We start from the raw sequence: 27,290 nt of genomic DNA on the forward strand, positions 1-27,290 counted from the left end.
TCACTCCAAGTTGTACAGTTAGCTGCCATTATAACAGGCTTTATTGGAGGGTCAGAGACTGGTTGACCTCTTGATACCGAAGGCTGAAATCAGCTGTGATTATTTTCCAGTGCATAATTATTCAGTCATTATTAGGAGATAGATTAAAAAAAAAACACTCAGCAGGGATTGTGGAGGCTCTGCACTGTGTGTAAATGTAGTGAATTTAAAACACAACAATAAATGAAAACATGTAACAACTAAACAGAAACCCCAAAAATAAAATAATATATATATATATATATTTATATATATACGTTTGAATGCAGGCTGAAACAAAAGAGAGGAAGTGCACACTGACAGCACGAGGGGAGCTACGCCGTAATCCAGGTGTGAAAGGTTAGAGCTAAGAAATAATCCACATACTGTATACAGCTGCTGACAGAAGGCAGCATAACACACACCCACACACGCTAAGATATACTGTCATCCTGTGCAATCCTATGCAACATGCTCATCCAATCCTAATCTGTCTGGATGTAAGCTGGGGATTTTTATTAAAAAAAAAAAGATATAACGTAGACTCTCTTCAGATCCATCAATAGTCCCAGCAGGAGAAAAGTTCAGGAGGGGGACAACAGCTGAAGCTGAACACACACACACACACACACACACACACCCTCCACCAGGCGCTGCTACGTCACAGCTTAGCACTAGTCAGTGAAATACTCATGAATAAATAACGTTGTTTATAATAAATAAGAAGAGGTGGGTGGTCCTGCATGGTACATGAAGAGGAAGAGGAGGAGGAGGAGGAGAGAGAAGGGGGGGAGGATCAGATACTGGAGGTCCTGGAGCCCAGCTTCACCAGGCCAGCTCTGAGTCTGACATCTCTGTGTGGTGACATCCTGACATGCAGCACCGCCGGCCACACCTCCAGGAAGCAGCTGTCCAATCAGCTTCATCCATTCAAGTGTCTACAGAGTCTTAGTGCAGCGGCGGGTCATCAGCTGTCCATACTGCAGCATTCTGTCGGGACAGGAAACACACACACACACACAGATGTCAGCAACAGGCGCCACCTGCTGTCCACACACACACACACACACACACGTACCGTTGAGCCCTTCTGCATCCTGGACATCCAAGAAGGGGGCGGGTCCCCAGATTCGGACGGTGCCGTCATCTGAGGCGCTGGCCAGCAGTCCGGGCAGGACGGGGTTCCAGCTCACACAGTTGACAGTGCGGGTGTGACCAGTCAGCTCCGCGATGGGCAGCTCGCTGCGCCGGTGCCAGATGTAAACCTTGTGGTCTTGACGGGGACATAAGCACAGACATCTTACACTCACATACTGTGGACGTTTTTGAAGTTTTATATTTGGGTCTCATGTCTCTCATCAGCTTCTCTTGGTCTGTTTTCAGGACTTTCTGGAGAACCTGTCAGCTGTTGTTCATCACGCCGCCTTACCTTCACTACCACTAGCGATGAAGTCCTCGTTGTGGCCCCCGAAGCAGGAATGGATGGTGTAGAAGCCCTGGGTCACCCCTTGGTATTTCCTCACCAGCACCCGGTCCTGCAGGTCCCATAGGTGCACTCCCTACAAACACACAGTATTTAACTGATTGCACAATCAAAATGACGCACATCTGTACGGCTACCGTACGGCTAGCTGCTCACCTGAGTCGCAACATTGAGCAGAGCTAACCTTCCATTTTTGGAGACGGTGAAGGACATGATGGGGTGATCCTCCTGCACTCTGGAAAGACACAGGATGATCCCTGATGAAACCACGGCACACTGAACCCAGGCTGGCTGATGTGCACAGTGCTCATGAGACTGTGGAGACTTACATGTTTCTGTCCGTCAGGTCTTCAAAGTTGTATCCTCGGATGCGTTGGTGGGTGTCTGACGCGAGGACAGTCCGGCTGTCACTCAGACACCACAGGCACTGAACCCGCACTCCCTCCCACGAGTCCAGCAGGTTTCCATCCAGGTCCTGAGAGAAGGCAAAGATGTCGTCATTAATCCTAAATTCAAGTGCTGCTCACCAAAACACTGTTGTCATTTGTATTATTTCAGCATCTTGGAGAACACTGTGTGTGTGTGTGTGTGTCTGCTGTGTACTCACACACTGGTAGAACTGGCCTCTCTGGCCGCCGGTGACGAAGCGTTTACCATCTGGATTCCAGGCCACACTGGTGAGGCTATCCTCGTGAGACTGACTCATCTTTGTTCGTAACTCCCCCGTCTACACAGCAGAGCCAGAGGAGAGAAACGTGACTGAACATTCTACAGCACACACACACACACGCGCCGGTCAGACAGACACACACACACTCACTACTCTAAAACGTTTTGATAGTAATTTTTCAGTGAAGCCTGAAATCTTTCGTCTGTTCTTCGTCTTTTTCAGCTGCAAGTGATGGATGGCAGCGCGCTGACCTCTGCTGACTGCTGGAGGCTGCATGATGAAAATTCTGCCTTTGACTTTTTTCTGCACCGCACAGTCCTCCTCTGGTCCAATCCCACATTTATGTGCCATTTCCACTAAACTCCTGTAACCTAAACACGTCTAAAGGTGGCGCTAATCTGCTCCTAACTGATGTCCACACTTCATTCATTGACAGAAATCGATCCGCTGTGAGGCCTGTCGTACCTGAACGTTCCACAGCCACAGCTCGGAGCAGTCATCAGGACCACAGGCTATCAAATAGGCGTCATCGGGGCTCCACGCCAGGTACGAGACACCGTAAGCATGACCCTCCAGAGTCTTCATCAGCTTCAGCTGCTGGGTCTCCTGTGCAGCAACACATCCAAACATTTTATCTCTCACAGAAACAGAGGATTTTATTTCCTCTGATCTGAATGAAATAAAAACGATCGATTACCATGTCGACTTGCCACACAATGACCGTGGTGTCTTTGGACCCGGTTGCCAGTTTGGTGCCGTCGTTGGAGAACTTGCAGAACCAGACCTCATTGCAGTGTTCTGTAAGAATCTGCTGTGTGTAGCAAGGGAACTGTTTCCTAAACACACACACACATTACTTATAATCATGTAGTTTGATTACACAGCGGTGTATTGTGTGTTGTTGTAGCAGGGCTCTTACCGGCTGCAGGCGTGGTCCTGCAGCAGGGACACTGAGTCCAGTCCGCTGTCCAGTTTGGTGTTGTGGTAGAGGCATCGCTCCCTCTGCAGCTCCATGGCCTGTTTCAGCAGAGTCTGCAGGCGTCGAGGAGGCAGCATCACTGACGGAGGCAGATATGCTACACACACACATACAGGTTAGTCAGTGGGAGGTACTCAGCGCTGCTCAGTGTGCAGGCATACAGTGTGTGGTCATGACTTTGGAGTGGGAGCAGACTGCACTCACTCTGGAGCTTGTCCAGCAGCTTTGATCGGGATGCCATGCCTTTGCCCTCCCACTCAGCTTTGGCCCTCAGGTCTTCTGCGTGACTGCACATCAGGTAGCTTCAAAACACAGCACAGGATTCTCAGTTACTACCACACACACACACACAGGGATAGACAACGCAGTAACAGAAAGACAGAAAACAGACGTGGGCAGCAATGTTTCCCACAAAGGTCACGTTGACTTGCATCAAGTACAACTGCTGTTTCTTAATATGGACTCACTGCATTTGAGTTAATTGTGAGAAGGTCACTTGGTTCAAATCTGGTTTTTGGTTTTGTATGGTCTCCACTTGCCTGTGTGTGTGTGTGTTTCCTCTACCAGTAGACATGCATGTTAGGTTAACGGGGACTCTAAACTGGCCGTAAGTGTAAAGGTTGAGTGGTTGTTTGTGTCTGTGTGGCCCTGCAGTAGACTGACGACCCCCCCATGACCCTGTAGTACAGGAGAAATCAGGTTTAGACTTAAACAGTGTCCCAGTAAACCTGAGTTTACATGTTAATGACTTACTGAGTTTGTAGTCAGGAGTGCATTCGATTCAGTGTAAGCAAACATTTTGCTACATACACTGCTAACATGGTCATTTCTCTTATCAACATTCCCAGTTAAAAGCGGTTTTCCGTGTGCTGCTGCTGCTGCTGCTGCTGCACTGACCCGCTCAGGATGTGGATGCGCTCCGTGTTGTATTTGAGAGGGGTGAGCTCGGCTCGGAGGACCTGCAGAGCCTCCAGGACCTTCCCGTCCTCCAGATACTCCAGATACTTCTGCTGCAGCAGCAGGAACTTCATCCGCTGGACAGAAGACACACAGGAGGAAGTAAGTCAGTGCTCTGTGGCTGCTCTCTGCCCTGTGTTTATCCTGCCTGGTCATATATATATATATGATATGTAAGACTTGCTTACATGTCACTGCTTCTATTGTAAGTTACTGAAAAACATTGAACATGTGGTGAATTATTGGAGGCCCATTGTTTACAGAGTGAGCAGGTGGGACTTCAGACACTTGTGTAATCTCCAACAGCACAGTGTAATCTTCACAGTTGGTCCAGAAATTCATCTCAGTTCTCAGAAATCTGCTCTTCAATACAGGAAAAGAACATCCTGGGTCTAGAACATGAAGTTCTGTCTTCCCTGGAGGCTTTCAGTGTTCACTGTTCTGGCCTTTTCTGCTTTATTCTGTGGTGCTGTGAAAACCAGCAGTCCCACCAGAGGCCTCTAGGGGCCGACTCCAAAAGTGAGTCAATCTCTATAGAAGTGTTTAGGTTAATTGGGTTTGTTCCACTTACCACTATAGCACTGGGAGAGTGCATCAGGGCCTTCAGCTCATTCAGATCACTCTCAGCCTGTGTGAAGACAAACGCACAACATCAGGCATGTTTCCCTGACGTCAGTGTCTGCTGTCAGTGAGGCGGCGTTATGTGTGTCTGTGGCCCACCTTGTCCCACTCTCCTTCAATGACATGATTGCGGAACTTGGTGGCAGAGGGGTGCTCCAGCCTGCAGCCGGACTCCTGCATCAGGAGGTCCACCGTCTGACTGTAAACACACAACAGAGCCGCACAATCAGTCTGTAAACACACAACAGAGCCGCACAATCAGTCTGACTGTGAACACACAACAGAGCCGCACAATCAGTCTGTAAACACACAACAGAGCCGCACAATCAGTCTGACTGTGAACACACAACAGAGCCGCACAATCAGTCTGTAAACGCACAACAGAGCCGCACAATCAGTCTGTAAACACACAACAGAGCCGCACAATCAGTCTGTAAACACACAACAGGGCCGCACAATCAGTCTGACTGTAAACACACAACAGGGCCACACAATCAGTCTGTAAACACACAACAGGGCCGCACAATCAGTCTGTAAACACACAACAGGGCCACACAATCAGTCTGTAAACACACAACAGGGCCGCACAATCAGTCTGACTGTAAACACACAACAGGGCCGCACAATCAGTCTGTAAACACACAACAGGGCCGCACAATCAGTCTGTCTGTAAACACACAACAGGGCCGCACAATCAGTCTGACTGTAAACACACAACAGGGCCACACAATCAGTCTGTAAACACACAACAGGGCCGCACACTCAGTCTGTAAACACACAACAGGGCCACACAATCAGTCTGTAAACACACAACAGGGCCGCACAATCAGTCTGTAAACACACAACAGGGCCGCACAATCAGTCTGACTGTAAACACACAACAGGGCCGCACAATCAGTCTGACTGTAAACACACAACAGGGCCGCACAATCAGTCTGTAAACACACAACAGGGCCACACAATCAGTCTGACTGTAAACACACAACAGGGCCACACAATCAGTCTGACTGTAAACACACAACAGGGCCGCACAATCAGTCTGACTGTAAACACACAACAGGGCCGCACAATCAGTCTGACTGTAAACACACAACGGGGCCACACAATCAGTCTGACTGTAAACACACAACAGGGCCGCACAATCAGTCTGACTGTAAACACACAACAGGGCCACACAATCAGTCTGTAAACACACAACAGGGCCACACAATCAGTCTGTAAACACACAACAGGGCCGCACAATCAGTCTGACTGTAAACACACAACAGGGCCGCACAATCAGTCTGACTGTAAACACACAACAGGGCCACACAATCAGTCTGTAAACACACAACAGGGCCACACAATCAGTCTGTAAACACACAACAGGGCCACACAATCAGAGTGACAGAGGTCACCACGCTGCCTGACAGCTGTGTCACTTACTTCAGCCCTAAATCGTGCAGATGTTGTCCTATGAGCCGGATGACATCCTCCTCAGACTGAGACAGGCGCTTCTTCTTCTTCACCCCGGAGTTGGCGTCCCCCGTGCCGCCGCCGCCGCCGCCGCCGCCGCTGCTGTTGCTGTTGTTGTTGTTGTTGGACGCAGGCTGCGCGGACACTCCGTTGTTGTTGTTGTTGCTACTGACAGCGTTCCCGTTGTTGATGACTGACAGCAGTCCGTTGGACTGAGCTGGCCCGGTGGAGGACGAGTCGCCGTTCTGAGCGCCGTTTCGGCAGGACAGCTCTGGATCCCGGTCCTGGCCTGACCCGTTAGCCTGCATGTTACCTCGGGTTTAAACAGGGGGGACACGACGCGGGTAAGAACGACGAACAGGCGTAACGGGACACTGCGGCGACAACAAAAACCAACGGAACAGCCACCGACAGGCCCACTGACCCAGATGCAGCCCCGAACTGCCTTGTTCCCCCTGCGGCCGACTCTCCCGTGTTCGGTTTCACGGCGCTACCCGCGACGATAAAGCCGATCTGAGGCTGTGAGGACGCAGAAATGGAGGCCCGAGTTATTCCCACGATGCCATTTTGTGGATTTCGTGCGTATTGTGCGCTGTCAGGAGCGTTAAAGCCGCCTTCAAGTTGTTGTGTAGCGCTTGTTATTGTTGCTCTCAGACAGCTGCAGACCTGTTATGGCCATACGACGCAGTGACGTCAGCGGAAATTCCTTCACGTCCTACGTGCTCGACGTCACCGCTAGGCGCCGCTGTAACTCACCCCTCCATTTAAAAACTTCATCAAATAAACGTTTTTAATGTAAACAAAAACAAACAAAAACAAAAACTTTATGTATTTGTTTTGAAAATTGTATTAAATGTTACTTCTTAAGTTTGGACGCCATTTTTTTGGCTACAAAGGAGACAAAATCAGAAACTAATAATATCAAAATTGCTTGTAACACTCTAAAAACTTGTTTTTTTATTTAAATGTAAATTATAATTAAACATTAAAAAGTTAGGGGTTAGTAATTTACTTATTTTATATCTCCCTGGATACCTACACATGTCTGTAGCTGTTACTGTGCAGTCATAATAACACTGAGGCTGGTTTTTATTTGATTTTTTTTTTTAATCAACTCACTTTATGATGACAAACAACTAAAAGAAAAAAAAGGGTACACAGAGTGAGAAATAAGCAGACCTACACAATGTCAAATTTATCCCACGGAAACTGTGAAGAGGAATAAATGTTTGGAATTAAAATCTTAACAGTAAACAACAACAGGAGCCACGGGACTGAATGGTTTTGTTGCCTTCTCACGGCATCGCCCGGCCCTGCTGGCGCGGGCCCTCAACGCGGACTTTTATTGTCAAAATTCTAAATTCTGTCGCAACCAAAACCTGGAATCATAAACAGAGTTGACACTATCATTATAATTATATTTATCATTATCATCATCAGTATTATTATTATTATTATTATTATTATTCAAAGTGCTATTTTGTTCCCAATCCTGAGATTCTTTTAAAATACAATTTAGGAAACAGCCGTGGTCCATGTTTATGGCTTTTAACATTGAAGCCATTCCTTCATCATTGGCACTTTCACATCGCTGTAAGACAAAAGAAAACAAACGTCCCTGTCATTTCCAATAAATACATCTGACCAATAAACACAGGCTGAGTCTATATACAACGAGAACACCTTCAGTCCTTCTTAGAATAGATCCTTATAAAAATATGAATTAAAGGGGAAGGAATGATTGGAGCCGTCCTTTAGAGAGGAGAGCACGGGTTTGTAGAAGAAAAAGACTATTGCACTTCCATTCCTTTCAGTCAGCAGAGGAAAGAGCAGCTCCCTAAGCACGTCCCGACAGAAGGCAGCGCTCCTTCTCCCTCCTTGGACATCCCAAAAAAATACAAACATCCGTCTCCTCCTCAGGGAATCAGAGTCGTGTGGCCTGAGTTTCCCCACGTATGCAGGCAGTTTAGTGTTTGTGTTCAAAATGTGTTCTTCAGCAAAGACACCGAGATGATTCAGCTTAAAGTGAAGCTGTGAGAGAACACAGGCCGTCTGCTGTCTCACATGGACGCTCCATGTGCCCGTCCATTCATCTGGGACACGACCAAAGCAGAGTGGAGACTGAAGGACAGTGATGCCACTAAAAAAAAAAATGAGAGCCAGTTCCCACCTGGTATCACCTGGAGAGCTGCACCTGATGGTCAGGACAGCAGGGTAGCTTTGGTGTACAGTCCACCATGCTGATAGGGATTAGACCTACAGATATACATCATCACTGTGTCCCCAGTGGATGCATCAGACATGAGGTCAGTGAGCGTATTAAAGGGCCTGTATGAGGAGGTGTTTAAAGTATCAGAAACGGCTAGCTTAGCTGCTATCTGCGCCTCATAGCTTAGCATTTCTTTAAAAACTCCAAGTTTAATTACCCACTTTTTCAAACATCTATGTATCAACCTCTATACTTTACACATATACAGCAAACTATTGATGGTTAGCGAGCTTGCTAGGTAGTTGTCGGTGGTTGGACAGAGTTGTGTTAGAAATGTGTGGGTCGTGGCAGCTCAAACTTTGTGATGATAATATCTGCATTGACTTCTGTATAAAATATCAGCCACATAAGACGTCTGGTTGATATCTGCAGACCAATATATATCTGTCTACCCCATCCCACAGGTGCTTTGAGATCTGCCGACTGTGGAGGTCAGATGATCTGAGCTTTGTGACACGTTGTGTTATCCTGCCGAAAGATGGCACACTGTCCTCATAAAGAGAAGGACATGGTCAGCACTCAGCAGGCGCAGCTGGATCTAAGGGGCCTAAAAGGTGCCAACAGATTCTCCTCAGACCAGTCAGTGTTTTTTTTTTCTTCTTCTATTGTTCAATGACTGTGAGTGTGTGTGTGTGTGAACTGTAGCCTCAGTTTGCTGTTCTTAGTGGTCTGTGCTAAGCTTCCTGTTGTAGACCATCTGCTGCAAAGTTCAGAGATGCTCTTCTGCACACCTCGGCTTAAACCAGTCTGACTGTTCTCCTCTGACCTCTGACATCAACAGACCATTCTGACCAACTCCTGTGTCACCTTCAAAGTCACTGAGATCACATTTCTTGGATTAAGTTGCTTCCATCCGATTGGCTGATTAGATTTAATGAGCAGTTGAGCAGGTGTACTCAATAAGGTGGACTGTACGTTAATACCAGGTGGAAACGGGCTCCATCCAAATGTTGTAGCGTTTTTTTTTTTATTTACGTCCTGCTCTGACCATAAAACCGGCAGATTGGCGCTCTTCTTCCTCTTCATCACCCCTCTGGTTTGTTTCCAGCCACTGATTCCTGGTCTCACATTCAAACCAATACATTTTTATCATCAGAGCTACACAATTAAAACGTGTGACACCCTGCCCTCAGCTAAACATGGTGATCACAGCTGTGATAGGCACTTCATCAATCAACAGTCAGTGTGAAAAATATTTCTGTCACCTGACCGCTCCTAAAACACGCAGCACAGACTGTGTGTGTGTGTGGTTCTGTAGCAGGTCACTCACAGATCTGACCTGCTCCCACATCAGAACTGAGGAGAAAGTGTGGAAAAATACACTGTGAGTAATGCACACCCACGGCCACACATCAGCAGCAGGTGGCGGATCAGTCTGTATTGTCACACTCTAGCCTCTCATTGGCCCGTTTCCAGGTCCTCCTCCTCAGAGACAGAAAAATGGACTCAGTCTGTTGGGTTTCAATACATACATCGTGGGAAAAAAGGGGGGAATCGCCACAGTTTAGGCAGAGTGTCTGATCAAAACTAGCATTTGCAAATCAAATGTGGAAAAGAGATGAAGCTCGTTACATTTGTCTGAGCTCCTCATCCCCAAAACAGAACACAGGCTGCTCAGTTCCAGCTGGGTCTGTGTGCAGTTCTTTCTTTAGGCTCTCTGATTTAAAAGCTTTGAGGGTCAAGATTTGGGCCACTTCTGGACAAACATTCATAAAGTTAAAACCCGTTTTTGATGCTTTCTCAGCAAAAACAAAGAATGAGGGGCTGGAAGTAGCTGCTGCTGAAGTGTCACACAGTCCAGGTGAGGATTTAAATTAGAGGCCAATTTCTGATTCACTTTGGTGTCTTTAAGCTGAAATATAATCTGCACTGGTACCAGTATCTTCTCAAAGACACTGTCAGTGGCGAGCGGTGTGTTAAGTGAAAGGTTTCAGTCGTACTTGTCTCTCTCTCTCTCTCTCTCTCTCTTTCCTCTCTGCGTTCATCACACAGTTACTGATGGGAAGTGCGTGTCTGTTAGAGTGCAGTTTTTAGGTGTCAACAACCTGATGTGGCAGCGTGACGGAGGAGCCGTTGATAAACGAGCCTTGTTTGTCTCGTCCCTTCAGAAAATACGTGAGCAGCTCTCCTTTCCCCTTCACAAAGATGGGCCCCCTCCTCACGAAGCGGAAGCCGTACTCCTTCAGGATGTTGTAGCAGTCCTCCACCACCTGGGGGACACACAAACAAAGATGTGTGTGGAAGAGAGAGTTACAGATTCAGAGCATACAACAGTGATCTTTTATTAATTTTAATATTTTAAAGGCATAGCAACTCAGCTCAAAAGCACTCTCTTCAGCACCGGGTGAAATTATGTAGCTGTGTTAAACAAAACCCACAAGGTCGGCCATTTTGGCTCAAATTTTGGCTGTTTTTCCTCCTTTAGATTCAGTCAGACTCTCTCTCTCTCTAATAATCAGACATTCTTGATAAGAAGTGTGGCTGTGAAGTGTCTGCAGATGTCTCACCTGGATGTTTCCCATCACCCCCGTGGACTCCATGCGACTGGCCACATTCACAGTGTTGCCCCAGATATCGTAGTGTGGTTTACGGGCACCGATCACTCCCGCTAGCACCCCTCCTTTATTCAGACCTGAAGGAGATGGATCACACATGGCTTGCTAAGTTGTTATGTGACATGAGACACATTTTTGTTTTTAATAGACAGACTATCAGGGCTTTAAATTGATCGAGGCGGTACGGACCGATGCGCAGCATGAAGTTGTTGAACGACTGGTAGTTGATGTTCATGAGTGTGACCTTCATAGCCAAAGCAAAGTCTGCCAGGTCCGCCAGGTGCTGCCAGCGCTCTCTGTCAGACTGCTCCTCCTTCTGTCAGGAGAAAGCGAGGTGAGGAGGAGGAAATGAAGTGTACATACAAAGCAGTACTGTGTAAGCCATCCCATCATGTGTGTATTCATGTGTCATCACTAGCTGAGCCGCCTAAATTCACAATGTTGCCATTAAGTCAAATATTGATCATGTTACATCTGCATCTGGATCCTGAAGTAACGTAAAGAAATGTTACTATCATTTTATACCACAGACACACAGTGAAGCCCGGATAAAAGGAGGTTATGACAACAAAGAAGGACAGAAAGAAGGAGAAAAATAAGAGGAGGACTGACCTTCATGTAGTTGTAGCCGTTGCTGACGTCTGGGGTGACGCCTGATGCTGCCATGTAGGTGCTGCCAATCGTCTTGATTTTTGTGATACAGCGAAACTGTGGCTCATCCAGGAGCTGACAGGGACACAGGAGGAAGCTTGTATTTACACTTTATTTCACTGAGGATGTAAACACGGAAACTCTGACACCTGACTACTGTTAGGCCTCATTTACACCGTCCACATCCGGGAGACACGTGTCTGTGCCTGTTCTACCACTGCACAAGGTGTGGTTCAGTGCTTCTAAAGAAAAAACACAGAGTATGAATGAGAGAAGCAGCTTACACTGTCAAAGTCTGAAATGATCTCATTGAGGAACCGTAAGCATTCAATGCCGCCATTGTTGATGCTCTCCTCTGTGTAAAAGTCAGAGAAGTTTGGGATGGAGGCGAACATGACTCCAATCTCATCGTAGGACTGGCTGTACAGCTCCTGGGAGGGAAACACACAGAGCCGTCAGACGGGATCATGAACCTTCTTCTAGAATCAGTGCTGAGTGAGAATCTCTCACCTCGTCCCTCTTTTTGGAGCCCAGGAAGTGTCGAGCCACGTGCTCGGGCAGCATGTTGGTCACCAGAGCTTCGTTCCAGCGCCTCATCTCGTACACTTTCTCCTTCTGCTCATGGACCTCGATCTTCCACAGGAACAGGGTGCGGGCGAGCTTCTCCACCTTCCAGGACAGACATCATTAATGTTTGCTCAACGCTTTCCATCAGTCTTCAAGCACAGTAAACACACCGCAGACTTACGTGTCTGGAGAAATAATAGAAGCTGACCATCATCATGAAGATCATAATCGTCATTGAGAACTTGGAGGGCACCTGGTACGGCCTGCAAAGGACAACACGTGTTTATAAAACTCTGGATTTTTGGACAGCTGCAGGGAGCTTACACCGCTCTGTGTGACATCGTGCTTTTCCAAATCTCCACAATGGTGGATGACAGTTGCTGTGATGGATTTTCATCATTTTATGACATCAGTGTAAGATCCGAAGGGAATAAATGACATGATTCACCTGTCGTCCTGGAAACGGGCCATGTCATAACGGTCGAAGATGTCCTTCCAACTGTAGATGTTGACGATGCCGGTGGCCACGGTGATGAGCAGCATCAGCGTGAGTTTGACCATGTGACTGACCTGAACCAGCATGGTGGTGGCCATCAGCGCCAGCACGGCGATGTAGCTGTAATATTTGGGGTTGTTCAAGCAACCTTCGAGGCTTGACGAGGAAGAAGAGGAGGAGGAGGAGGAGGAGGAGGAGGAGGAGGAGGGAGCCACTGTGGTACTGCCTGAGTCTGGCACCTGAGACAGACAGCTCAGCTGACAGTGGAGACACAAAGCCAACAGCTTAGATTCATTATTACACCTACAAAGTGCTCAGACTGTCCTGTGAGGCTAACCGTAAGAGAGCAGCTCACCATATCTATGATGTCTGCCATGGTGAGGATGAAGATGGCTGCCATTGCCCAGGTGTTACGAGCCCAGCGAGTGTGGTCGATCCAGGTGGAGAAGGACACCAGCTTCTTGGGAAAGACCTGACACAAAAAGGGGACTGCATTTAGAGACTTTTATTTACCAAACAGGAGCCATTAAGCGTGTGCACATGCTCCTGTGTCCACACTGCAGGCCCAGGACATTGTGGTATTTGACGTAATATTGATAAGCGCTGATTAGCCCCAAGCTGTGTTTAAAGTGACCCTGTAGGTTCTCAGTCATGCCATTGGCCACCTCAGTGTGTGTGTGTTGTAGAGTGGCTGAGCTGAGCGGACAGCAGAAGTCAATACTGGCCTGCCTGCTGCTTATCGATACATCTGAATTTCCATGATGAGAGAATCAAAAGTGCTCCATGCCAAACGCCATCAACACATCACACACTGCACAGCAGCACCCGTTACCACAGGCCTGGTGGTGTCCTGTTCCATTCATCTATTTTCTTCCACTTATCCAGGGCCCCGGACCGTCCTGCAGCTCCTCTGGAGGATGCTGAGGCAGTCCCAGGAGATATCATCATCCTTCCACCATGTCCTGGCTCTGCCCTGGGACCTCCTCCCAACTGAATATGCCCAAAACACCTTGTTGGCAAAGGTGGCATCCAAACCAGAGGCCTGAACCACCTTAAATGGCTCCTGTCAACGTGGAGGAGCCGTGACTCTACTCCTCTACACCACTCCATGAGCTGTGTGTATCATGGCAGAGTTGATCTACAGCTTCAGGCAGAGATAAAAAAAAAAGATTTTGATTGTGAGTGTGAGCATAAAAAACAGTGTTAAAACTCACTCTGGGGAAGATGGCAGCCAGAGAGCAGATTGTCAGTATGAGCAGCAGGACCTCTCCCACTGCAAAGGTTATGTAGTTGGCAATCAGCCTGTAAACACACAGAGAGGGAAACCATTGATGGAGATCAGTAAGTCCAACACACAGAGGCAGACAGCAACGCAAAAGCTACAACCGTCCAAGGCAAAGAACTGACCAGGGGTCTATGAGTGCCTCCATGACAGCAGTGAAGAGCAGCACCACACAGGAGCAGCAGAAGGCTGCTCCGCTCTGCTTCTCCTTCTCCACAGAGTAGCGGGTCTCCAGGTCCGGGTCCACAAACCTCAGCGAGAGCCTGTTGGTGTGTTTCCCCTTCAGGCTGTTGAGACAAAGCAGTTACAACGACAGGACGGTGTTTACCCGGGTTTATGACTTTAGATGTTGGTGCTACTTCACAGTGCTCTCATTGTTACTGTCATGATCAAAGTGCTCTGTGTGGTTAGCGCTGCTGTGTGAATGCTTGTGTAGAAACTGTGGGTGTTGACGTACGCCTGAACCGTCTCTCTCTCCAGCAAGGCCTCGTTGAGCAGTTTGTTGAGCTCCTGTTCGTTCTCCTGAGCATCAATCACCCTCTCAGCCAGATCCCGCAGCCGCAGTCTTCTCCTGGGGTTCGGGAAGGACGGGTTTACCACCTGATCTCCCAAAACAAAACAAGACATAGTAATTAGATATGTTAAGAAGGGAGGGCATTCAAATAGTCCATCATACTGTAGATCTTTCAGCAAACTAGAGTTTGAGTAATTTTAAATTGAGAGATATAACATGAAGAGACTATGGAACAGTGATGTGATCCAGTCTAATCGGTTCTTGTTACCCTTGTGTCCAGTTCTTCTGGTTCTTCTGGTGTGGTGCACGCTGTGTTGACACTGCCGTTACACTCTGTGGTGTTGATTAACAGTGGGGAGTTTCCATTGGAAGAGGTCACGGACAGCTTCTAATGTGACGACAAACAGGAAGTGCTGAGTGATGGCAGAGCAAACAGACGACTTCATGTAAAAGGGATTCAAATCCACATGTGAGTAAAGAGAAGTATTCAAATGTAGAATTTTGTCACTGGTTTCCTTGTAATGTAACATGTTGAACATGTGTGTGTGTGGGGGGGGGGGGCAGGTCTGCCTCACCACGCTGTTGATGCCGTTCTTTCCCACAGGTCCTTTAGGAACGACCACCAGGTAGGTGTCGATGCCTCTCTCCCTCAGGTAGTCACAGCGGTCGCCTCCGTTTCCTGGCTCCACATCAAACTCGCCATGAAGGCACTCCATGGTGCTCTGTGAGATGTGAACACGACTGGTCCACACAAGCACAGCGAGGGGGGGAGGGGGGGAGGAAGGGGGAGAATTTTGCTTAGCACGCTCCTTCTTGTTGTGTTTTTACTTCCACACATGTTTAAAAGTGTTGATGTTCTTACCCAGGGATCCCTCCGGCCTCCATTTTGTTGGCCACGGTGACATCTGTGGACCAGACGTCGTACTGCCAGCGTTTCTGACCGAGCACGCCTCCAAGGACGGTGCCGCTGTGCACTCCCACCCGCATGTCAACGTCGGTCTGCGTTTTCTCTCGGACGTACCTGCGGTCGGTTCACAGAGCAGCAAAATTAACACAATTACTGAGTGTTGACTGGATGTTTGGTTAAACACCTTAAATGAACCTCCCTGCAGCACTTAAAGGTTTTAGTGACAAAACTTAAAAAACAAAAAACACGCCAGTTGCCTCAACCGTCATCGGTCCTTTCTCAGATTTCCAAAACTATCACCACACCACAAAATCTGATTCCTGCTGTTTGCTATTTGGAGCATGAAGGGACACCAGAACTAACAGAAATCCATCCATGAACACTTTTTTTGGGCTTAATGACCCCTCAGTGTTGAGTTCACTAACCACAGAGAGTCAATATGAGGGATCAATTAGCACCACTCACGAGATGGCCTCCACCATGGCCAGGCCCATCATGATGGAGCAGGCAGCGTGGTCCTCTCTGTAGTCCGGCAGCCCACAGATGCAGTAGTAGCAGTCTCCCAGGATCTTGATCCTCAGCTGGTGATATTTCTGACAGGGAGATAACAAGATTAGCTGCGCTAAGCTAATGTTTACGGCTACAGCTGTTACTGTTTACTTCCTGCATGAGCCTCACAATGAGACCTGCAGTGAGTCTGTTCTAATGAATGACATGGCTGCCTGTCTTCCGTGGCTCCAAACATGAGCACAGATCCTCCACATTCATCTGAATCACAGCTCAATCCCAACAGCTGCCTAAAAATTCAACTTTGTCATTGCGTGAGGTTGCATGGCAACCACCTCCAGGATGTTCCTGCACCCGGCAGTCAGAACTAGTTCCAGCTCCGGCTCCCAGTGAAACCTCTCTGTTGTCTTAAACAAATGAGACACAAGCCATGCCGAAGATCCGGGCTAACTGTGAGTGAAGCTGTATTTACAGCAAGTTTTGATGGTGAGGATGCTTCCTTCAGATTTGCCACTTCATTTTTTAAAGTGTGCCTATGCATAATAATTTAAATGATGTAAAATCAATGACACACAACATACATGTTGATGAACATGATGCTAACTCATGTGTGTCTGTAGGTGCATCATGTAAACGATGAAACTCACTGCAGCCAGCTTGTCGAAGCGAGCAAACAGCTCATTGAGCAGTTTGACCAGTTCCTGAGCGCTGCACGACGACGACAGCTGTGTGAAGCCCACGATGTCTGCAAACAAAATACTGCACGACAACAGGAGACACAAACACAACAACGTGTCAACGGGCTGCAGGTAAAACTGCTCTGAAACGAGACCTGCAGGACTCCAACCATCATAAGCTAATGGACGTTACCTGACGTTCTCGTGCCGGTACATGTACATGGTGTTGAACTGCTGCATCTCTTTCTGACTGGGCTCCTTCTTCATGTCTTGAAGCATCTCGTCGGCTATGTGCTTTGGAAGAATGGAGAGCAGCAGACGCTCCTGTGGAGGTTCAAAGACGGACACACACAAAGTAAAGCCAGGCATCAAACTTGTGCCGAATCTACTCTGCCCTGTCAGGTAACCAATGTAAGCAGTGAGTTAACTAAAAGGCCCATTAAAGATGTTATTAGTGAATTCAATGTGATGAGGAGCACATTAAGCCCCGCCTGCCCCGAGTGGAAAATAATTCTAAATAATTCAACAGTCTCCATAGGCTCTGCTTTGCCCAGAGATCCCTAAATGCAGGGTAAAAACCTGTAAGTATAGACTATAAATACAGAGCAGATGAACAGAGCTTCCCTCCTCGGCGCTCGGAGCTCTATGCGTTTGTTTACAGGAAGCTTATTGGCCTCAAACTGTCAGTTGGAGCACACAGTGACCCAGACAGACAGCACGGATGTGTCAAACACAACAAAACAATTAAAACACTTGACCTGCGTGAAGATGTGTTTCAAACAGTGTGTCTTGGTGAGGGGTGAGGGGGGTGGGGGGGGGGGGGGGTGGGGAGGTTGGAGGGGTGAGGCTTGGGGTGAAGCTGGTTTCAATATTCTTCTTTCTTCAAAGCTGGCAGAGAAGCAGAGAAGCGATAAACAGCTGAGCGAGTTGCCTCTGTGATTACAGCTGACACAGTCTCAGGAGAGCGGTTGCCACGGTAACCAGCAGCAACCGGATGCTCCTTGATTGGCTAGCAGCCCTTGACTCCCAGCAGCCCGTGCTTCTCCATTAATAATCTGGAATCTTTTTTTTTTTTCCCCTCCTCTTGTCTCATTTTCCCTCATCACAATACCTTCACTCTCACATTCACTGTACCCATGTTTTTTTACTTCCTCCCTCCCTCCCTCCCTCCCTCCCTCTCTCTCTTCCTCCCTCCTCCTCCTCGCTCTGTGCTGCTGACCATCTGCTCCATGACCTAGAACTGATCTACAACACTGCATCTAAAAATGTAAAGAAAAGCTGAGTAGTAAAGATCTATTGGAGATCTCCAGGAAGTGCTGGACCCCTGAACTATAAGAGAACCCGTATCCCTATCAACTATCAGGAAGTACAACCACCACCCATCTATAAATATTTCCATGAACTCAGACCCAGTTCTCTTCCCCCTCTGTCCATGCTTCAACTTAACTTGTGATTGTGTATATTTGTGCTCATGTTGATCACTTTACTGTGCGTGGTTCAGACCCAGGAGACACGTTGTCTCTCATAGTTTTGCTGTTTGTTTGTTTGTTTATCTCCATCTCGTCCCTCACACTCTTCAACATGTGGACGTGCGGTGGATCAAACCGCCATCGATGCCGCCGTGCTATCAGGGAAGCATAATGAACAACACCTTGTTGATCTAATTAACTGTGTGATTTTTTATGAGCAGCAGAGCCGTTTATGTGCTTTGCCCTGTGACAGTGTGCAGTCTGAGCCATTACAGTTCATAGTTGTTATAGCAACACCCCTCTCCTCCTCCTCCTCCTCCTCCTCCTCCTCAGCAGAAACACTCAGCGCAGCAGAACTCTGCATGTGTGTGACAAAAGCAGCACAGTGGGCGACGTAGGAGTCAAAGTGCTGCCTGCCCACCCAATCAGAAGTCAGAAATGGTACTTAGTGTGCTGTTATTCTATTGGCTGACCATAGACGTATTCTTTTTTTAACCACTGATTAGGTGGGGAAGTCCACATGTGCACCTCCGTGCCCTCTGACCTGTTGCTGGCTCTGCTCCTCCAGGTTGAGTTTGACCTCCAGCGACTGTCTGGCCTCCAGGAAGGCCTTCCGATGCTTCCGGTCAGCCATGTAGTACGACATGACGCCCACGGTGATGGCACAAACGTAGATCACCATGTTGGCCAGCAGCTGGGAAAAACAAAACACAGTAAGTTTACCAGCGGTTCGTGACATAATGACACCATTTTGGACGCATTCACTGGGGCCTCTCGGCAGTTACCTCATCATTAACTAACAAAAACGACTTAAGCGTAAATACGTCGTGTGATTTTAACTGGAAATCCACCCACACCACTCTCACCTAGCTGATTTCTCCATCCTATTTTATGGCCGATGTCTGCTCTTACCAATGTATTGCCAATTACGTTGTTCATCCCACTAATCAATAAATGCACCATGGACAATAATCTTATTTTTAAGAGTAATCTGATAACTTGCTGATGGTTGGTCAGTTTGGTGGAGCGTCTGATCTGTTACTGGAGAGCTTCTCAAATTCAGGTTGCAACATCGGCATATTGATTGATTGATTGATTACCAATTAGCTGATAAACAAATTTAACTGTTAATAATTAGCTAGTTAAATCATGGTGCATATTCATCCTGGTGTGAAGTCGATTTAGACGTCATTATTCTGGAGGGGATGGCGGCAGCTGATGCATCACAATCGCTCCTAAAATAATCTGGATTAGTAATTTCATATAATCCAATATTATGATGTGTAATCTGTTAAAACATGCTCAGCACCGTATCGGTGTATAATTTACTGGCTCAGTCTGCGCCTCTCATCTATAACCTTCAGTCCAAAGTCCTAAATGTGTTTAAGGATTCCTCACCACCCTCCTCCTCCCTGCCCTCTCTCCTACCTGTCTGCCAAGTGCTGCAGCCTGGATGTCCTCCTGCTGCTGCTGGGCGATGGTGACACCCAGGACCAGGGTGTGCACCCCGCAGGACACGGTGGTGATGAGCACGATGGGCGTCAGTCTCAAAGGCAGAGTCAGAAAGAAGGAGAAGCTGAAGAAAGCCTGCCAGCCCACCGTGTCGCTGGCCTGGTGGAAGCGAGCATAGTTCAGACCCAGGTAGCAGAATATCTGAGCCGCTATGAGCACCCACAGGGCGTAGGGCACCACCCGTCTGGAGATGCGGTCCGGCAGGAGCCCGAAGCGGCACAGCAGGTAGAGGACGATATCCGACGCAAGTCCCACGGAGGCCACTAAGACAGAGGCCAGTTTGTCAGAGTTGTAGACCACAGCACACATGACGATGATGTAGCTGTCGAACAGGGCGGCGAAGACGACGAGGACCAGCAGCGTCTCGTGTCTCTGCCGTCTGAAGTAAGTCTGGTACAGGTTCTCCAGAGACTCGGGCGCAAAGGTGAGGCGCATGAACCGAGGCAGGCAGAGGCAGCATCCTGAGCTCCGCACCGTGACCTCGTGTGTTCGCCCCACGGCCTGCCCGGGGTCTGAGGGCAGGGTCACAGAGCAGTCCGCCGAGTACTCCGCAGAGTACTCGGGCTCAGAGAAGGCTCGGTTCCGAGGCATGGTGAGCACTTGATTAAAAAACTAGAAAATCGATTGGTCGTCCTGCTGGGAGTAGCTCTCAGGTACACATCATCCACCTTTCTTTCTTCCCCCCTGAGAGCCCCACACGAGCGCGCACGTGTGTGTGTGTGGCGTGGATCACAGCTGCATGTCGATCAGGACCCGTGCACTGCAGAGATTCTTACATAGCTGCACCCGTGGTCACTCCGTCCAATGGACTCTGTCATAACACACACACACACACACACACACACACACACACACACGCCTACTTTACATCAACAAACAAGAAGCTCCACTTCCTGTTTCCTCGCTCAGCTTCACAGGCGTGCGCCTTTCACCTGTTCCTCCACAGCCGTGCACCATGGTGACTTCATGAACATCTGATCAGCTGTGTATGTGTGGCTTCCTCAGACTCGGGCAGCAGCGTGTGTTCCGGCCTTCCATCGCTCCAGCTCACAGGGCCTGAGGAAGAGGAGGATGAGGATGAGGAGAGCTGTGAAGACATGTCCTAACGTCTCCACACAGAAGATCTGACCTGCTACAAACACCTGACGGGCGTCCCTGCTCCTGCACCTTTGAAAGGCAACGCTGTGTTAAGTGTTCTTCTTCATGACAGCTGTCTGTCATCTCCCCTTTAACCCTTTAGCTTCCCTACACTGGGAGCTGGCAGGGTGTCATGCATCCACAGTAAACGTGTAATAACAAAGATGCTCGCTGTGTTATACGTGTGCCGAGCCTGAAAACATGAGTCCTCAGCTTCCCCTGAGGTGTGAATGTTGTGTCAGAGCCTTTGGATCTGACCGGAACCTTTAAGCGGTCAGATTTCTGCGTGGTGCTCTGTGTCCACACACCGACAGCCAGCAGCTGTCCGCTGCGGGCCTGCAGGGGCTACATGTTGCGCTCTGTCACACAAAACACACACGGAAAACACTGAGCGGAGACATGTACACGTCCCCACAACCCACGGTGACAGCGCGGTGGGTGATGTCTCAGGTGATGCAGGCGGCCAGCAATGGCTGCTTTAGCATCTCTGAGCTCAACTCTGTGTATTTCAGGGAAACTTGTGGCTTTCCTGCCTGTTTTTTTTTCATCCACACTCACAGTTTCTCCCTTTTCCTCCAGATGCTGTGGAAAAAAACACCAACCGTGGAAATAATGTGTGCTGATGCAGCCGCTTACCGTGTGTGTGCTGCCAGATTTCGCTCCTCCGGTTATTCCCCGCAGACAGATGTGTGTGTGTGTGTGTGTGTGTGTCGCCTGAAACACAGCGGTCCACACGGACACACACCACACAGGAGGAGAACGAGAGACTGTTCACGCAAAGCCGCGCTGTCGGTTAACACAAACCCGCTCTGTGTGCTTTTTGGCTTTGGGTGTTTTCCGCAGCAGACACGGAACACTTTCACCGTCAAGCTAAAGGCGCTAAAACGACACTTCCGGTCACCTTCAAAATAAAAGCCCCGTTTTATTTCAAATTCTTTTGAAATCAAATCAATTTCAAATTTTAAAATTAAATTTGCATTTAATTTAAAGATTTTAAATTGAGTCTATATACTGGAAAATTTTCTTTTATATTTACACAAATATTTGTGAAAATAAAAGGCCAACAAAAAGAAAAAGCGGTTAAATAACATCCATAACTGCTAATATCAGTCACCACTTTGGTTTATGTATAATTTTATATGCTTTTATTGTCTGTTTTTAAAGTGCTTGAATAAACAGGGTCCTGACAACATTCTGGAGCAAATTGTGCTGCTGTCAGAAGGCTTGGTCTCAGTCACAGGTGCATGTGTCTTCCAATAGGATAATGACCCAAAACACACGGCTAAAAACACCCAAGAATGGCTAAGAGCAAAACATTGGACTGTTCTAAAGTGGCCTTCTCTGAGCCCTGATCTAAATCCTATTGAACATCTGTGGAAGGAGCTGAAACATGCCATCTGGAGAAAGCACCCTTCAAACCTGAGACAATTGGAGCAGTTTGCTCATGAAGAATGGGCCAAAATACCTGTTGCCAGGTGCAGAAGTCTCATTGACAGTTACAGAAATCGTTTGATTGCAGTGATTGCCTCAAGAAGTTGTGCAACATAATATTAAGTTAAGGGAACCATCATTGTTGTCCAGGCCTGTTTCATTAGTTTGATTTTTTTAAATGATTATGTTTTGTGACCATTGTGGGTTTTTCTTTCCTTAAAAGAGGGGTACCAACAATTTTGTCTGCGTGTGTAGTTAAACAAGTGATAGTTATATGTTAGAGTTGGTTTCTTATTCTCTTTTTTGTAAAGATTTTCTCTAGTCAGGCTCGTTGTGTGTGTGCTCATGTGGTCTGGCTGGTTAGTGGTGACAAACAGGCTTTAAATTTTATACATGTTCTATGTTAGTAGTTGTCGATTTGGCTCTAAAGACGTGTTTTTGTGCCACATGAGCCTTCCAGTGATGATTTATTTACTTTAATGGTTGAAATGTGACTTAAAGAGTTTAACAGAGTGTGGCTGCATGCGGCTGTAAAGCATCCACCCTTTTTTTTTTTTTAGATGGAACAGACACCACCTCCTCTCAGTGACCCCACACTGTCAGCAGGCCTGCATTGATTGTTCCACTAAAACTCTGCGATGTGTATCATTGCTCTGATTGTTGGCCATTGACCAGACATCATCTCATTCAGTGTCCCAAACTAAGTGTGAAGGTCGTACACACACACAGAGACACACACTTCACACATCAAACACACAACATGATGCAAACATGTCCGCCTCACCCTGTTGAATTAACCTCTGCCTCAGATGTGCAGTTCGCAGAGAACCAGCAGGCCTGTGGGAACGCCATCAGTAATTAATTTACCTCTGGATTTCCCTAATGAGGTTACTGTGGGAGATGGATTACAGCATCAAACAGACTGCACTGTAATTAATAAAGCGTGCGCTGAGAGAGAGAGAGAGAGAGAGAGGAGGGTTCAGATTATGAGCTGGATTAAACTACACTGCATCTTTTGACACATTAGAAGGCTTGTTTAAAACTGATCATGAGTTCATAGAGGGTGTCAGATTAATGTAAGTGACACAGAGGACAGTGAATGATGCTCCCATCAGTTCCCATCAGGCCGCTTCTACCCATGTTTGTGGAAGTGTGGACCTGAAGTCACAAAAAACTCACACAGGATCTTCAGCATTTAAGAGTTTCTTACTAATATTTTTATTTCTTTCATCCTTCTTTCAACAATTTACAGTATGGAGGGGTTATTTTAAAAAATCTATCACATCTTTATACATCTGCCGAGCAACATATGAGCAGTCACAATGTTTAAATTAAAAGTTTCCGTAAAAGATTATCCAGTAAAATAACATCTTCATTAAGACTCACATGTTCCTTTAACCCTGAATACTGGCACAGTTCATCAAAAGTTATCACTATGTTTAATGTGTGGTGTTTCATCTCCACGCTGCAGCCTCCCAGTGGACTGTGAGCTGTCTGGGCTCTGCTGCCCACTAGTGGACAAAATAGGAACACACGGTACTAAAACAAACAGCTGTGTGTTTTTTTTTAATGTTTTGTTTAAAACAGACACATCATGTGTGCATTTTTTTCATTGCGTCTTAAATATGTCAATAAAAAGAACCCCACCTTCTTTTTTTTTAACCATTTATAACCCTGAGCCCTTTAACAATGTTTCCAACAAGAGTTATGTGAAATCGAAGCGAATAATAAAAGCCCACAGTCTGTCCTGCTTTGATTCCACCAGGTGGAGCTGTTGTGCAGTTTTGGGGCAGTTGGATGTTGGACCGATGACGATGGTGATGATGATGTCAACAGGAACGTCCAAGCTTCATCAAACCCTGATCCTGTGTGATTTAAATAAATCCTGGAAAGAGGTACTGCAGGAGGAAGACCACTCCCACCACCATGAGTCCACAGAAGAAGAGCACCAGCCAGAGAGAGAAGTATCCTGCAGGGCAAACACACAGAGACCCGGCGTGAAATCAGGTAATACTGATGTCTCAGGGGAAATTTAGCAAACATTGGATGATGATGATGATGAGGAGGAGGAGGAAGCAGGGCTTACTTCGGTTGGCGACCGTATGCATTTGACAGCGGCTGTCCACCGCCACACTCAGCATGGCTGTTTCATTGTTTCCCTTGATGTCTCTGCCTTTCAGAGAGTCGGGCAGGAAGGCCAGATCTGTCACAACGATGCCGTGGGACTCCTGTACATAATACAGCTTCTACAGAGAGAGAGAGAGAGACGCATCATCAGCCTACAGCAGGAGCCCACAGGTGGGTCAGCGTTAGCCTGTTAGCTTGACGTGTGTGTGTGTGTGTTACCTGCAGGGAGAAGGCGATGTAGATCGCTACAGATCCCGTCACTGTTCCGAGGCCCAGAAACGTTCCAGAGTCACTGTCAAACACAAGCTGAGCTGTTAGGCTGCGAGGAATCAGAACAGTTTGTGTCTCACTGCTTATTCCCTTCTGTCCTTGCTGTGATTTGTGGAGATGGAATGCTAAGTGGATGTAAATGGAATTTTAAGCTTAACATGCAAAAACAATTTTATCGTTTGATTGCTCTGAGTTGTGTCTGTGGATAAGAGAAAGGACAATGATGTGTTTTAAGGGGGTTTATCATTTTATCTGGAGCATTATGTTCACTAGTTGTGCACAAAACTAACAGATACTGTAACATGTAGTTTGATATATTTAAAGTTACAGTTTAAACTTCAGCTACAGCTGGACCAGGACAGTTTTAGGACAGAGAAGAGATCATCTTTGACAACGATCTATATAGATCTGTGCACAAAGTAAACTCTGTAACAATGTCACATTTCTTTTTATTAGGTCACATCGGTCTGCTACCTGACAGCCAGGGTGGAGATGACCTCATTACCACAGGGAGCCGTCAACATGGGCAGCAGGCTCTTGCCGTCCCACTTGGTGAGGTAGCAGAGGGGAGGTCTGCGGTCTCTTTTATGGGGGATTTGCACTGTGTAAAGCCTCAGGGCGTCTTTTTGGTCTTCTACTCTCCCGAACCTGATGAAGACACACACACCATGCACGGTCACACTCACATCATCTAGAGATGGACATAATGAGACAAACAGAAGTTTATTTCTTTTTACCTGCACGCCATGTATCGGTAAGTCTTCTCAGCGATGTGAGGCATGGTTTCACGCCAGTTCAGACTCATAGCTAACTGGTTACCGCTCCACACGCTGCAGGAAAAGTCCCGGCCAACCGTCACCAGGTGCTGCATGACAACACAACGCACCCCACACCACCGTTAAAGAGCAACAAACATTCACGTTGTTATTTATGAACATCTACACCATGAGCCTTCAGTGTGGCACCTTGTTTCCCGGACTCATATCCAAGTCTTCAATTTCACCTTCATGTGCTTTAAAGTCCAACTTCTGCTTCAAGGATGGAAACTATAAAAACATGTCAACACACACAGAGACAGTTTTACTGCTTGTAAATAACATTTAAACATCCGTTTGTTTTGAATCTAAACTTTCATAGCACATAATGCAGCTTTTAAGATGTCAGTCAGCTCCACTTAATATTTGCTCCCACTGTTTTTGCTGCTCCACCCCCAAAACACACAGTCAAACAAGGTGGAGGAGAGAAACTGGCATAACTGTCAACTAACAGCAAACGGAGATATCATCACACACACATGATGTATGAATAACTGCACAGTGTTTACCTCCCAGACTCTGATGTGTCCGTCGGTGCCTCCAGTCAGCAGGAGGCTTAGATCAGGACTGAACCTGACCACCTTCTGGAGTGGGTCCTGAGGATTCATGTCCGACTGCACTTCACCCAGAGCGCTCACTGTGATGTGAGCTGTCTCATCTTTCATGTCTGATCCTGCAGCTCCATCTGCAGCTTTGTCTCCTTTCCCAGCTCGGCGCCTGGCTGTACCTTGCTGTACACTGTTCCCTGCCACACACACACACACACACACTCTTTTTTACTGGATGGTTCCTGAAGGTGAAGGTTCCTAGGTGTTGTATGTTAGCCTCACCATCTTTCTGAGCAGCGTTGCCTTCTTTCTTTTTGCAGTGTTTGAACTTCATCAGACAGCAGGTCCCATCCTGTCCTGCAGCAATCACCCCATTACCCACAGCCAGGTTCATAGTAGCACGAGGGTCTGTATCATGGGAGTGAAGGAGACTGGCGCTGTACTGGTATTCACCCACCAGCTGCAGATCCAGGAAGTGCTGTAGCAGTCAAAGGTTAGTTAATGCCTTCTTCCAGACCTACATGATGAGACACCTTAAACAACAAAACACTTACCACAGCATTCTTAATGCCCGTCTTGGATGCCCCACCTCCTCCTGCTGTGATCACAAGCCCTGTACTAGGATCCACTTTAATGGAGTATAAGGGAAAGGGGGCTCTGTAGAGATCTGGCACCTTCCTCTTCCCCATTCTTTATTCATAGAAATGCTGATTTCAGCCAAACCTGTGGAAATACAGAGTTATTCTGACACCACGTCCTCCTTCAGTGAGGTGATGGCACCTCTGGATCAGAGAAATGTGACCCGGGATGCCACAAAAGATTCTGACATACAGAGTCATACAAAGAGAACTTCAATTTGCTATTAAATTTAAGGAAACCAGGCTCTAGGCAACAGTGGACATTAACGAATAACTCCCCACATTTCACAGAACAACTGAAATGCATCTCTTAATTATACTGTAATTGATTTTCTGGGTGTTTCTACACTTACAAAAACAACACAATTAGATAATAACAGTATTGTGTGATGAGAAATGTGTTGCTGATCAAATCCTGCTCCTACAAATAACCCAAATATTTGTTAATGGGCATCCTACCGGATCAGTGACCATCCATTCAGCAGAAAAAAAGCAGATGCAAGTCTTCTTTTTTCACTTTCACTTTCTTGTCTGTCAGACTTACATTCTGAAAGTTTCTTCCGGTGAAGAAATAAATGTGATCGATGGCATCTTTGTTTACATTTGAGGTGACATGTCACATGATCTCCAGTGAATCCTGTTACACTGTCGGACTGAAGACGACTGTACTCAGGGCTGTTTGTTGAATCTTTGTTTCTATTGTAGTGTCTATGGGCTAGCTGTAGTTTACATGGG

The 27,290-nt window shown here is 47.2% G+C and overlaps 3 protein-coding genes and 1 long non-coding RNA gene across 7 annotated transcripts in view; 1 reads left to right on the forward strand and 3 right to left on the reverse strand.

Annotated features, from left to right (window-relative positions):
• The window catches only part of preb (prolactin regulatory element binding), a 28,759-nt gene that overhangs the window by 1,031 nt on the left and 438 nt on the right, over positions 1 to 27,290 (reverse strand). The window contains exons 2-10 of one of the 2 annotated variants that reach the window (XM_028424895.1): positions 26,472 to 26,640; positions 26,200 to 26,395; positions 25,879 to 26,114; positions 25,520 to 25,600; positions 25,292 to 25,419; positions 25,029 to 25,202; positions 24,504 to 24,576; positions 24,244 to 24,403; positions 23,706 to 24,126 (exon numbers count right to left, since the gene is read on the reverse strand). In XM_028424895.1, coding sequence (XP_028280696.1) covers positions 24,032 to 24,126; positions 24,244 to 24,403; positions 24,504 to 24,576; positions 25,029 to 25,202; positions 25,292 to 25,419; positions 25,520 to 25,600; positions 25,879 to 26,114; positions 26,200 to 26,395; positions 26,472 to 26,606 — 1,278 coding nt within the window. In that variant the 5' untranslated portion in view covers positions 26,607 to 26,640 and the 3' untranslated portion in view covers positions 23,706 to 24,031. Of the gene's footprint in view, positions 1 to 2,077; positions 2,094 to 23,705; positions 24,127 to 24,243; positions 24,404 to 24,484; positions 24,577 to 25,028; positions 25,203 to 25,291; positions 25,420 to 25,519; positions 25,601 to 25,878; positions 26,115 to 26,199; positions 26,396 to 26,471; positions 26,641 to 27,290 lie in introns of those variants that run through there. The other variant, XM_028424896.1, reaches the window with a different exon arrangement.
• Positions 35 to 6,870, reverse strand: wdr26a (WD repeat domain 26a). Its single transcript, XM_028424893.1, has 14 exons — positions 6,154 to 6,870; positions 4,828 to 4,927; positions 4,679 to 4,735; positions 4,048 to 4,184; positions 3,355 to 3,452; positions 3,091 to 3,247; positions 2,869 to 3,007; positions 2,637 to 2,777; positions 2,109 to 2,228; positions 1,831 to 1,976; positions 1,658 to 1,736; positions 1,448 to 1,577; positions 1,097 to 1,291; positions 35 to 1,008 (listed from the first exon to the last, which is right to left on the reverse strand). Exons 1-14 carry the CDS (start codon positions 6,489 to 6,491, stop codon positions 986 to 988), a joined length of 1,860 nt encoding a protein of 619 aa, XP_028280694.1. The 5' UTR covers positions 6,492 to 6,870; the 3' UTR covers positions 35 to 985.
• On the reverse strand, positions 7,379 to 21,496 carry adcy3a (adenylate cyclase 3a). 3 transcript variants are annotated; one of them, XM_028424890.1, is made up of 22 exons: positions 21,363 to 21,496; positions 20,522 to 20,645; positions 19,506 to 20,400; positions 18,622 to 18,771; positions 16,802 to 16,932; positions 16,579 to 16,690; positions 15,890 to 16,017; positions 15,380 to 15,538; positions 15,093 to 15,258; positions 14,786 to 14,905; positions 14,461 to 14,603; positions 14,129 to 14,290; positions 13,936 to 14,023; positions 13,077 to 13,193; positions 12,674 to 12,978; positions 12,407 to 12,488; positions 12,169 to 12,327; positions 11,943 to 12,089; positions 11,620 to 11,733; positions 11,197 to 11,323; positions 10,960 to 11,084; positions 7,380 to 10,662 (listed from the first exon to the last, which is right to left on the reverse strand). In XM_028424890.1, the coding sequence occupies exons 3-22, from the start codon at positions 20,178 to 20,180 to the stop codon at positions 10,483 to 10,485; spliced, it is 3,390 nt and encodes a 1,129-aa protein (XP_028280691.1). In that variant the 5' UTR covers positions 20,181 to 20,400; positions 20,522 to 20,645; positions 21,363 to 21,496; the 3' UTR covers positions 7,380 to 10,482. The 3 variants fall into 3 exon arrangements, with proteins under 3 accessions (XP_028280692.1, XP_028280691.1, XP_028280690.1); XM_028424891.1 differs by having other exon boundaries at positions 7,379 to 10,662; positions 14,786 to 14,902; positions 19,506 to 20,645; XM_028424889.1 differs by having other exon boundaries at positions 19,506 to 20,645.
• LOC114448145 (uncharacterized) lies at positions 15,527 to 21,419 on the forward strand. Its single transcript, XR_003671891.1, has 4 exons — positions 15,527 to 16,417; positions 16,552 to 17,019; positions 18,646 to 18,790; positions 20,595 to 21,419. It is a non-coding gene; the product is annotated as an uncharacterized LOC114448145 (long non-coding RNA).

Source organism: Parambassis ranga, chromosome 16 (assembly GCF_900634625.1).
Source record: "Parambassis ranga chromosome 16, fParRan2.1, whole genome shotgun sequence".
NCBI classification, from domain to species: domain Eukaryota; kingdom Metazoa; phylum Chordata; class Actinopteri; family Ambassidae; genus Parambassis; species Parambassis ranga.